General features: G+C 44.2%; 2 protein-coding genes across 4 annotated transcripts in view; one reads left to right on the top strand and one right to left on the bottom strand.

Moving 5' to 3' along the window:
• Positions 1-317: 317 nt before the first annotated feature.
• The window catches only part of VPS33A (VPS33A core subunit of CORVET and HOPS complexes), a 30,177-nt gene continuing 18,716 nt past the window's right edge, over positions 318-11,778 (bottom strand). For 2 of the 3 annotated variants that reach the window (XM_053586985.1, XM_053586987.1), the window contains 2 exons: positions 7,762-7,930; positions 6,785-7,110 (listed from right to left, as the gene is read on the bottom strand). In XM_053586985.1, the coding sequence (XP_053442960.1) occupies positions 6,929-7,110; positions 7,762-7,930 (351 nt within the window). In that variant the 3' untranslated portion in view covers positions 6,785-6,928. Of the gene's footprint in view, positions 760-6,784; positions 7,111-7,761; positions 7,931-11,778 lie in introns of those variants that run through there. The other variant, XM_053586986.1, reaches the window with a different exon arrangement.
• Positions 780-6,301, top strand: LOC128583411 (neuromedin-B-like). Its single transcript, XM_053587618.1, has 2 exons — positions 780-813; positions 3,575-6,301. The coding sequence occupies exons 1-2, from the start codon at positions 780-782 to the stop codon at positions 3,949-3,951; spliced, it is 411 nt and encodes a 136-aa protein (XP_053443593.1). The 3' UTR covers positions 3,952-6,301.

Genomic DNA, 11,778 nt, shown 5'->3' with positions numbered 1-11,778 from the left:
CGCAATCTACTCTGAGCGTGGGCCGAGGCAGGTGGACTGCTTGAGCTCAGGAGTTGAAGACCAGTCTGAGCAAGAGCCAACCCCCGGTCTGTAAAAACAGCTGGGCGTAAACGTACTGGTAGACGTCTGTTGTAGTCCCAGTTAGGAGGCTGAGGCAAGAAGATCGCTTGAGCCCAAGTGAGTTTGCTGTGAGCTGTGATACCAGCGTACTCTACTGAGGATGACAAAGTGAGACCCTGTCTAAAAAAAGCAAGTACAAGCATGCATGTTGTGTGAGAACCAAGCTAAGAGATCTGAGAGCTCCTGAATGCTAGGTTCTAATTTACACAATGTTAAGCAGTTTACAGACTCATTATACAGAGAGGCACCTTCCCAATGTGCCTGCTGCCAATTTCACCTCCAAGTGTGAGGCAAAAAAGAGCCGGTTGGAATTTCTGCAGACACTTCCCCAGATGTAACAATGAAGGAAAAGAAATCACCAACTTTACATTGCTTCTGGTCATTCTGCTTGCTGTAGTCGTTTTTCGTTAAAGTTGTTTTTGAACAAGCAAGCTGCATGGACATGAACCCTTTTATCAACATCATCATCCAGAAACAAATGGCTCCTTAATTTAATCAGGATCTCTTATTATCAAATCATTGCCTCGACTTCAGCTTGGTTGAAAACAGGAGCAGAACATCATCAAGCTGCTCAGGAAGCCAGTGAGTAGTAATTGCTCCCTTAGAGAATTGGTCATCTGAAGGGCTTCCATGTCCTGCCTAGTCACAGGAAAGAAAGTATGACTGAGATTTATACTCTCATTTACTCTCAAAGTAATGGATGAAACAAGCTATTAAAAATAGGCCTGGGGGGGTGGGGAGGGAGTTGGCACCTGTGGCTCAAAGGAGTAGGGTGCCGACCCCATATATCCGAGGTGGGAGGTTCAAACCCGGCCCCAGCCAAAAACTGAAAAAAAAAAAAAAAAAAAAAAAAAAAAAGGCATGGGCTCCGCACCTATAGCTCAAGCGGCTAGGGCACCAGCCACATACATGGGAGCTGGTGGGTTCGAATCCAGCCCAGGCCTGCCAAACAATGACAACTATAACAACAACAACAAAATAGCTGGGTGTTGTGGTGGGTGCCTGTAGTCCCAGCCACTTGGGAGGCTGAGGCAAGAGAATTGCTTAAGCCCAAGAGTTTGAGGTTGCTGTGAGCTGTGAGACCATGGCACATCACCCAGTGGAACAGCTCAACAACAACAAAATAAGCCTGATTCTGTTCCTTTTAATTCTCACATCCTCTAAATCAGTGGTTCTCAGCCTTCCTAATGTTGTGGCCCTTTAATACAGTTCCTGTGGGTCATGCCCCACAGGTTGAGAACCGCTGCTCTAAATGGCTTTTAGCCTTTGAACCTCTTGTCACCAACCAATTTGGGGTATATTATAAGGCAACAGAGTAAATGAAGCTAAGAATCACTACATGGATTGAAATTCACATGAATCCATTTAGAAATAAGAGAATCTGACAAATCTTACTGCCTTTTTTCTTTGTTGTCTGAGAAAAAGGGGTCCTCTATTTTGTATAGTACGTCATTAAATCACATGACTGAATACATTAGACTCTATGGTAAAATCCAATCTAAAGCCCCTCTTCTGTCTGCTTTAGAAACCTAGTGCATTTTTTTTAAGAGACAGAGTCTAACTCTAACTCTTGGGCTTAAGAGATTCTCTTGCCTCAGCCTCCCAAGTAGCTGGGACTACAGGTGCCCGCTATAGTGCCCAAGCTATTTTTTTTCTTTGTTGTAGTTGCCATTGTTGCTTAACTGGCCCGGGCCAGGCTCGAACCCACCAGCTTCAGTGCATGTGGCTGGCGCCGTAACACCTGTGCTATGGGCACCAAGCCCATTTTGGTATTTTTAAAAAAGTATTTCTGGGAGGCACCTGTGGCTCAAAGGAGTAGGGTGCCGGCCCCATATGCCGGAGGTGGCCAGTTCAAGCCCAGCCCCAGCCAAACACTGCAAAAAATAAAATAAAATAATAAAATTCTAAAAAAAAAAAAAGTTATTTCTTTGCTGGGAATGGTGGCTCATGCCTATAATCCCAGCACTGTGGGAGGCTGAGGAAGGAGAATTGCTTGAGTTCAGGAGTTCGAGACTTACCTGAGCCAGAGTGAGACCTGACTCCTAAAATATATGAAAAACCCAGCCGGGCCCCACGGTGAGCCCCTATAATCCCAGCAGATTCCAGAGACTGAGGCAGCAGGATGCCCATAGCCCGAGTCTGAGGTTGCAGTGAGCTATGAGGCCATTGCACTCTGCTCAGGACATAGGGTGGGACTCTGTCTCAACAACAAAAAGTATTTCTTCTTGAATTCAACTCTGCTAAATACACTTTTTCCTGGTGACAGGTTACTTTTTTTTTCTTTGTAGAGCCAAAGTCTCACTTTACTGTCCTCGGTTGAGTGCTATGGCATCACACAGTTGACAGTAACTCCAACTCCTGGGCTTAGGTGATTCTCTCTTTTTTTTTTGTAGAGACAGAGTTTCACTTTATCACCCTTGGTAGAGTGCCGTGGCGTCACACAGCTCACAGCAACCTCCAACTCCTAGGCTTAGGCGATTCTCTTGCCTCAGCCTCCCAAGTAGCTGGGATTACAGGCGCCCGCCATGGGCTTAGGTGATTCTCTTGCCTCAGCCTCCTGAGTAGCTGGGACTACAGGAGCCCGGCAAACAAGCAGCTATTTTTCTGTTGCGGTTTGCCTGGGGCTGGGTTTGAACCCGCTGCCCTCAGTATATGCGACTGGCACACTACCCACTGAGCCACAGGCACCGCCCAATAGGCTACTTTTTAATGAACAATTGAGAACAACACACATTCCAGCATGTCATGATTAATCATAATTCACTTCAAGTGATAGCAGAACTAGAATGGAACAGAACTCACATTGTTATTTTTCCAGTTCTCTCCAAATGTGCTCTTTTTAATTGCCTTTCAACCATTACTTTCTTGTTCCACAATTAAACTACAAAATGCTTCTTCCTCTGTTGGCTAAAATTCAAAACTGCATAGTAAGACACAAAACAGTGTCTATGTAGACTTCTTTATTAAGTGGACTTCTGGTGCAGCAGTAATGTCTACCCAACTAGACAAAAGTTCAGACGTGATGTAAATAATCCACCCTCTCCAAGAATAAATGTACCATTCACATACCTTTTCTCAGTAAGGGTATACTCCTTTGAGACAAAGACTGCTTCAAGTATTAAATGAACTTATACAAAGGTGTATAATATATAATTATCTACCATTTTCTATTTGCATACAAATGAAGCAATTGATGTTTTAAAGTCTTCTGAATACATTTTTTAGGAGCTAGCAAGTATAGAATCACAAGTGAATGCAGACACATGAGACTACAACTGAGTATCTGTTCAAAATAGATAGGACAAAAACCCCAGCCAAAGAGACCTGACCAGACTGAATTGAATCCCATGAGCCAAAAGCATAAAGTGACAAGGTGGATTTCATTCTCTAAAGTAGCCGAGGCTGACAACTCCTGGAACTAGAAGGTATGAACTAATCTCCCTGGGATAGTAAGTATTTGAAAAAGGATTCTCAAAACAAGAATGGTTTTCCTTCAGCGGGGCTCTCCCAGAGCCCTGTAGCCAGGCCGGCAAGATCCGAGTACACCCGCGGGGCAACCTCTGGGCCACCGGTCACTTCATGGGCAAGAAAAGTCTGGAACCCTCCAGTCTATTTCCATTCGGGACAGCTCCCCATACTTTCTTGAGGGATCAGAGACCACAGCTGAGTAACAGTCTGCTCAGGATCCTCCTGCTAAAGAAAGCTCTGGGCATGAGCCTCAGTGGCCCAGCACCCTATACCCAGGTAAATTCTGTATATTTCTCTTCAGTACAGGACGCTGCTGATGCAAATACTGCAGAAGTGACGGCAATACTGGGGCAGACACGATAACATTGTGCCCACCCAGGGAAGGTGGTGAATAGGACCCTGGTGGTGGCCCCATCTGGATGTAAATCCCCAGCTCAAATCACTGTTACTGTGATTTCTGGTTGGGTTGCTGGGAATATCACTGATGCAGATGCAAACTGTGTTCCCACTGTATTTCTTCCCTGTTGTGAATAAAACATAAAATATCAAAAAAAAAAAAAAAAAAAAAAAAGAATGGTTTTCCTGGGGGCACCTGTAGCTCAGAGGTGTATGTAGCTGGCCACATACACCAAGGCTGAAGGGTTCAAACCTGGCCAGGGCTAGCTGAAACAACAATGACAACTGCAACAAAAAAAATAGCCAGGCATTGTGGCGGGTGCCTGTAGTCCCAGCTACTCAGCAGGCTGAGGCAAGAGAATCATTTAAGCCCAACAGTTGGAGGTTGCTGTGAGCTGTGACGCCATGGCACTCTACCCAGGGCGACAGCTTGAGACTGTCTCAAAAAAAAAAAAAAAGGAATGGTTTTAAGACATTTTCAAATATTGAATGTCAAGGCCAAATTAATTCCACAAGAAACAAATCTTTTAAATATTGCTCCCTGTTGGGCAGTGCCTGTGGCTCAAGAAGTAGGGCACCAGCCCCATATACCGGGGGTGGCGGGTTCAAGTCCAGCCCTGGCCAAAGCTGCAAAAATAAAAAATAAACATAAAAATAAATATTGCCCCCTGCCACATTTTACTCTTATAATACTATTAAAAAAAAATACAGAATTTCTCTTTCACTCATAATATATGGTGTGCCCATAAAAATTCCATTAATGAGAAAGGTAAGGAAAAACCTTGTGTGGTTACTAATTAACAACAGAAACCACACCTGGACAGGACAAGGCAAAGCAGGGCACTAGCTATATTTTTGCTGGAGATTTGGGCAGTGAGGCTGTCAATTTGATTTGGTATCCTCCTTGGTGCCCTTAACTCCTCCAGACACTGGGATGGACCAGGAGGGAGGCAGGGAGCACACAGTTTTCCACCGTCTCCACAAACACCTCTGCTCTCTACCACGGCCTGATAGTCTCCTGCAGGAGCAGCAGCTATGGCTGGTGGGACTCAAAGATCATTGATGCGATATACCAGAGAAGACTGAGGTCACAGACTAAAATAGAGCTATGTGTTTTCACAGATGCAAGAGGCTGAGTACACAGTGGCCACAGACTGTTAGCAAAGTACATGGGGCAGTTGCCATGGAGACAGAGTTGTAAGATGCTGAAGCAGTAAGAGTTAGCACTGCTCAGAGTGGGATGAGCTGAAGTTGGGCCCATGATGGACAGAAAAGAAAATGGAAACCCCAATGGAGGCACCCATCCTGAAATGTCCTGGAGCAATAACATGTACACTAATGGTCTCAGAAAGTTGCTGCTCAATTATTACATTCTTCAATGTAAAAAGTCCTTGACAACTATGGAACCTACATAAATGTAGCTGATCAGACAGAGCATAAACTTCTGGGCAAGAAGATCCCCTAGGGCAGTGCCTATGGCTCACAGGGGTAGGGCGCCAGCCCCATATGTCGGAGGTGGTGGGTTCAAACCCAGCCCCGGCCAAAAACTGCAAAAAAAAAAAAAAAAAAAGAAGCTCCCCTAAACTTCTTGCTTTATAAGAAGTAGTGAAGCAAAACTTGCCTTAATGATCAGTTAAGATAGAGACCGGTGACCTTAAATATAATCTCGTATGCTTTGCAGGAAAAAGAAAACTCAGTGATAACATTACCTCTAGTTCCTGACATTTTTTTTTTTTTTTTTTTGTGGTTTTTGGCCCGGGCTGGGTTTGAACCCGCCACCTCCGGCATATGGGACCGGCACCCTACTTCTTGAGCCACAGGCGCCGCCCTAGTTCCTGACATTTAACTTCTGTCCTAAGTTAAATGTGTATGATGTGTATTAGGAGTGGACATGCTACTTTTATTTTCATTTTTACTTCTTCAGTCTCAGCTTTGTTAAGAACTGGCTCCAGGGTGGCGCCTGTGGCTCAGTGAGTAGGGCGCCGGCTCTATATACCGAGGGTGGCGGGTTCAAACCCAGCCCTGGCTGAACTGCAAACAAAAAAATAGCCGGGCGTTGTGGCGGGTGCCTGTAGTCCCAGCTGCTCTGGAGGCTGAGGCAGGAGACTCGCGAAAGCCCAAGAGCTGGAGGTTGCTGTGAGTCCTGTGACATCATGGCACTCTACCGAGGGCAGTAAAGTAAGACTGTCTCCACAAAAAAAAAAAAAAAAAAAAAAGAAAAGGGGCGGCACCTGTGGCTCAAAGAGTAGGACCCCGGTCCCATATGCCAGAGGTGGCGGGTTCAAACCCAGCCCCAGCCAAAAACCACAAAAAAAAAAAAAAAAAAGGCTCGGCGCCTGTGGCTCAAGTGGCTAAGGCGCCAGCCACATACACCTGAGCTGGAGGGTTCGAATCCAGCCCAGGCCGCCAAACACCAATGACGGCTGTGACCAAAAAATAGCCAGGCGTTGTGGCGGGTGCCTGTAGTCCCAGTTACTTGGGAAGTGGAGGCAGGAGAATCGCTTGACCCCAGGAGTTTGAGGTTGCTGTGAGCTGTGATGCCATAGCACTCTACCCAGGGTGACAGCTTGAGGCTCTGTCTCAAAATAAATAAATCCAAATTGGAAAGGAACGAGTAAAAAAAGAACTGGCTCCATTTGTGTGGCTATATAGATCATCCACACCTACCATCCTTAATGCATTTCCAGAAGCCTCTAATGAAGATCCTGAGCTTAGAAAACTCAAAACCAGTATTTCTTTTACCCAGGTTGATCCTCTTCTATTCTTCCTTAAGAAATTACAAACGCAAAAGAGAACTAGAAAGGAGAAGACAGTGGTGTAATATAAGAAGCTGACTCCAAAGTAAACTATTCCTGTGTTTCTTCTACGGGATTTCACTTCATTTCAGCAACTTCAAAAAGGCAGTTTATTCTGTGTTACACTTGTTATGTCTCCTTTGAACATCCTAGAAAGGTTTTTCCATTAGAGCCTCTATCCAACTGGTTCCGTTTATTAGTTTAGTGGTGGCAATGACATATTCTGTACCTCCATCTTCCAGCTGGGAGAGAAATCGCAGGGCAGCAATTTCAGCAAAGGTTACCCCACCAAGGAAAAATATCAGAGTGACTCGGTTTTCTCCTGGTTGACCTAAAATTTAAATATTCAGAATTAAATACTATTTATTATTGGTATTTCTCTTCTCATCTCTGAAGACATTTTATCATTCATAAGAAAAAAGTCAAATTGTCTTGAAATAGACAGTTCATTTGAAACTTAGAAACACTGATTTTTATTTCAATGTTTTCTCTAATGCCTGAGATTCTAAACGCAGAGGGTGAAAGCTGCTACTCCTGGAGGGAATAGCATGGTTTTAGTGCTTACTATATATATTAGCACCTAACAAAAGAGGTGTATCTGATTCTGACTCTTAAGTGCTTTACCAATATATTTTAAAAAGCAACTGCATAGGGCGGCACCTGTGGCTCAGTGAGTAGGGCGCCGGCCCCATATGCCGAGGGTGGCGGGTTCAAACCCAGCCCCGGCCAAACTGCAACAAAAAAATAGCTGGGCGTTGTGGCGGGCGCCTGTAGTCCCAGCTGCTTGGGAGGCTGAGGCAAGAGAATCGCGTAAACCCAAGAGTTAGAGGTTGCTGTGAGCCGTATGACGCCACGGCACTCTACCCGAGGGCAGTACGGTGAGACTCTGTCTCTACAAGAAAAAAAAAAAAAGCAACTACATAATACATGAAAACCACACTAATGATACATAATTATTTGTAGATTTGAGACTGAGACTTACGTTTCTTTTGCAGTCCTGTGGGCAATGGCTGCCGTTCTTCAAAGTGGGGCCCTGGGAGTATGCGGAGGACCTCCTCGATACTCCGCCAGCCAGGCCGGGAGAGCAGCTGAGCCAGCCGCACACTAAGTGGTGCATAACCACTATACACATAAGATATGTCCATGGGATTCTGTTAAATAATTAAACAAAAACAAAAGCCTGTGGATATAAAGACTTAAGAGCTACCTGAAACACAACTCCCTCCCCCATGTCCTATTCCAGTCCACACTAGATGGGCCATCGGGCTCTATTTTCAGCAGAGCTCCACTTTTTTTTTTTTTTTAAGGAGACAAGATCTTGCTCTGTTACCCAGGCTGCAGTGCAGTGGCCTGACCACAGATCATTATAACCTTGACCTCCTGGACTCAAGCGATCCTTCCCCTTTCAGCCTTCCCAATAGCTGGGACTACAGGCTTGCAACAATACACCAGGATAGTTTTTTATTTTTTGTAGAGATGAGGCCTTGTTCTGTTGCCTAGGATATAGAGCTTCACTTATGATTCAAATCTTGAACAGCTACTCAAAACAGCTGTAGGCATAATAACTAAGAAAATGCCATGGAGGCTATGTTGAACAATTTGATGAGAATATTTCAGATTGTATATGAAACCAGTACATTGTACTCCTTGATTGCACTAATGTACACAGCTATGATTTAACAATAATTAAAAAAAAAAAAAAAAGGGCGGCGCCTGTGGCTCAGTTGGTAAGGCACCGGCCCCATATACCGAGGGTGGTGGGTTCAAACCCCGCCCCGGCTGAACTGCAACCAAAAAATAGCTGGGTGTTGTGGCGGGTGCCTGTAGTCCCAACTACTCGAGAGGCTGAGGCAAGAGAATTGCTTAAGCCCAGGAGTTGGAGGTTGCTGTGAGCTGTGTGATGCCATGGCACTCTACCGAGGGCCATAAAGTGAGACTCTGTCTCTACAAAAAAAAAAAAAAAACAGCTCTAGGTACCGAAGATGAAAAATTTGGTTTGACAAGAAACTTCACTGAGGGTGGTGCCCATAGCTTAGTGGGTTGGGTGCCGGCCACATACACCTAGGCTGGTGGGTTCAAACCAGGCCCAGGCCTGCTAAACAATAATGACAACTGTAACAAAAAAATAGCCAGGTGCTGTGGCGGGCACCTATAGTCCCAGCTACTCAGGAGGCTGAGGCAAGAGAATCACTTAAGCACAAGAGTTTGAGGTTGCTGTCAGTTGTGATGCCACGGCACTCTCCTTAGGGCGACGTAGTGAGACTCTGTCTCAAAAAAAAAGAAAAAAACCTCACGGAGGGTAACGTGGCACCCTCTAGCTGACCAACAATTTGTATAATCTTTGAACCCAGCAATTCTATTTTTAGGCATTTAGCCACCAGAGAAGACCAAATTATAAACATGTTATGTAAACTGCAACACTGCATATAATAGCAAAAATCTCTAAACAACCTAAATTTCTATCAACAGATATCTGGGGCAGCACCTGCAGCTTAGTGAATAGGGCTCCGGCCCCATATACCAAGGGTGGCGGGTCTGAATCCCAGCAAAACTGCAACCAAAAAATAGCCAGGCGTTGTGGCAGGCGCCTGTAGTCCCAGCTACTCGGGAGGCTGAGGCAAGAGAATCGCCTAGGCCCAGGAGCTGGAGGTTGCTGTGAACTGTGATGCTACGGCATTCTATTGAGGGTGACAAAGTGAGACTTTTCTCTAAAAAACAAACAAAAAAACCCCCCAGATATCTGTTAAGTTATAAAATAAGATACAGCCTCAAAACTACTATGTAGCAATTAGAAAGAATTAAAAAGAATGGAGTGGATCATGAAGGGTTTTCAGTATGTCAAGTGGGTAGGTGGGTGGGTTTGGAGAAGAAAGGTTAGAACAGTAAAGACAGGAGAACAAATATATTATGTACATGATACGCCATAGACTTAAGGGTCTTTATTTTTCCACTGGGGAAAAATAATCCAATTTTTTGATTGATAGAGGAGACTGTCTAGTTAATTAGTTTTTGTCGCAAGAAGCAGCCTAATAAAGTCCCTGATGAAAAAAAAGACAAGGCCTGACGTGATGGCTCATGCCTATAATCCTGCTACTCAGGAGGCTGAGGCAGGAAGAATGCTTCATCCCAGGAGTTCAAAGATTTAGTGAGCTGTGATGATGCTACTGCATTTTAGCACAGGGAACAGAGTGAGATCCTATCTCCAAAAAAAAACAAAACAAATTTTTTAAAAAAGCAAAACATATTTAAAAAATTAGAGTAAACAATAAAAGTAAAGCACAGTGCAACTCACTTTGGGGACCTATAGTAAACGATATGTACCTTTTGTATAAAATATTTGTATGTATGTAAATCTTCCTAAAAGGATAGATAAGCGCAGAGGATACAAACCGAAAAACATCATACTAATGAATAGAATCAACATTATTAAAATGTTCATGCTACCCAAAGTGATTTACAAATTCAATACAATCGCATCAAATCACCAAAGTCATACCTCACAGATCTAGAAAAAAGAAGTCTACACTTCATTTGGAACCAGAAAAGAGCCTGAATAGCCAAAGCAATCTTAAGAAAAAAGAATAAATTTGGAGGTATCATATTACTAGACTTTAAATCATACTACAAGGCTACAATAAACCAAAACAGCATGGTATTGATACAAAAATAGAGACAGAGACCAATGGAACAGAAACTATAACCAATTGATATTTGATAAAGCAGACAACAACGTGCACTGGAGAAAAGTCCTATTTGATAAACGCTGCTGGGAAAACTGGACAGCCACGTGCAGAAGAATGAAACAGGACCCCTACCTCTCACCACTTACAAAAATTAATTCAAGATGAATAAAAGACTTAGATACAATGCATGAAACCATTAAGAATTCTGGAGAAAAACGTAGGAAAAGCTCTTCTAGGTATTGGCCTTGGAAAAGAATTATGACTAAGACCCCAATGACAATTATGGAAATAACAAAAATTAATAAATGGGATTTGATTAAACTATAAAGCTTCTGCACAGGTAAGGAAACAATGGGCAGAGCACATAAACAAACCTACAGAATGAGTGAAAATATTTGCAAAATACACATTAAATCAGAATTTACAAAGAACTTAAGCAAATCACCAAGAAAAAAACAAATAATCCTATTAAAAAGTGGGCAAAAGGCTCAGCGGCTGTAGCACAGTGGTTACAGCACCAGCCACGTGCACTGAGGGTGGCAGGTTCAAACCTGGCCCTGGCCAACTTAACACCTGCAACAAAAAAACAGCCAGGCACTGGCTCAGTGCCTGTAGCTCAAGCAGCTAAGGTGCCAGCCACATACACCTGAGCTGGCGGGTTTGAATCCAGCCCAGGCCTGCCAAACAACAATGACGGCTGCAACCAAAAAATAGCCAGGCGTTGGGACGGGCACCTGTAGTCCCAGCTACTTGGGAGGCGGAGGCAGGAGAATTGCTTGAGCCCAGAAGTTGGAGGTTGCTGTGGGCTGTGATGCCACAGCACTCTACCCAAGGTGACAGCTTGAGACTCTGTTTAAAAAAAAAAAAATTGCCAGGCGTTGGGGCAGGCGTCTGTAGTCCCAGCTACTTGGGAGGCTGAGGCAAGAGAATCTACTGAGGGCAACACAGTGAGACTCTGTCTCAAAAAAAAAAAAAAAGTGGGCAAAAGATGAACAGAAGCTTCTCAAAAGAGGACAAATGGCTAATGAATATATGAAAAAAGGCCAGGCTGTTGTCTCATACCTGTAATCCTAGCGCTCTGGGAGGCCAAGGTGAGTGGACTACTTGAGCTCACATTTAAGACTAGCCTGAGCAAGAGCGAGACCCTGTCTCTATTAAAAATGGAAAAACTAGCTGGGCATCATGGCAGGCACCTGTAGTCCCATCTCGGGAGGCTGAGGCAAGAGGATTGCTTGAACCCAAGAGTTTGAGGTTGCTGTGATCTATGACGCCATAGTACTCTACCCAGGGGGCAGAATGAGACTGTCTTCAAAAAA

Source organism: Nycticebus coucang, chromosome 4 (genome assembly GCF_027406575.1).
Source record: "Nycticebus coucang isolate mNycCou1 chromosome 4, mNycCou1.pri, whole genome shotgun sequence".
NCBI lineage: Eukaryota > Metazoa > Chordata > Mammalia > Primates > Lorisidae > Nycticebus > Nycticebus coucang.
The sequence above is the reverse complement of the archived record's forward strand: the minus strand, read 5'-3'. Positions and strand labels throughout refer to the sequence as shown.

What these genes read in the sequence shown, in the direction of transcription:
- LOC128583411 (XM_053587618.1), top strand. Translation starts at nt 780, where the DNA reads ATGACTGAGATTTATACTCTCATTTACTCTCAAA. An exon ending in TACTCTCATTTACTCTCAAA is followed by an intron (nt 814 to 3,574) that starts GTAATGGATGAA and finishes TGGGATAGTAAG; the next exon opens with TATTTGAAAAAGGATTCTCA.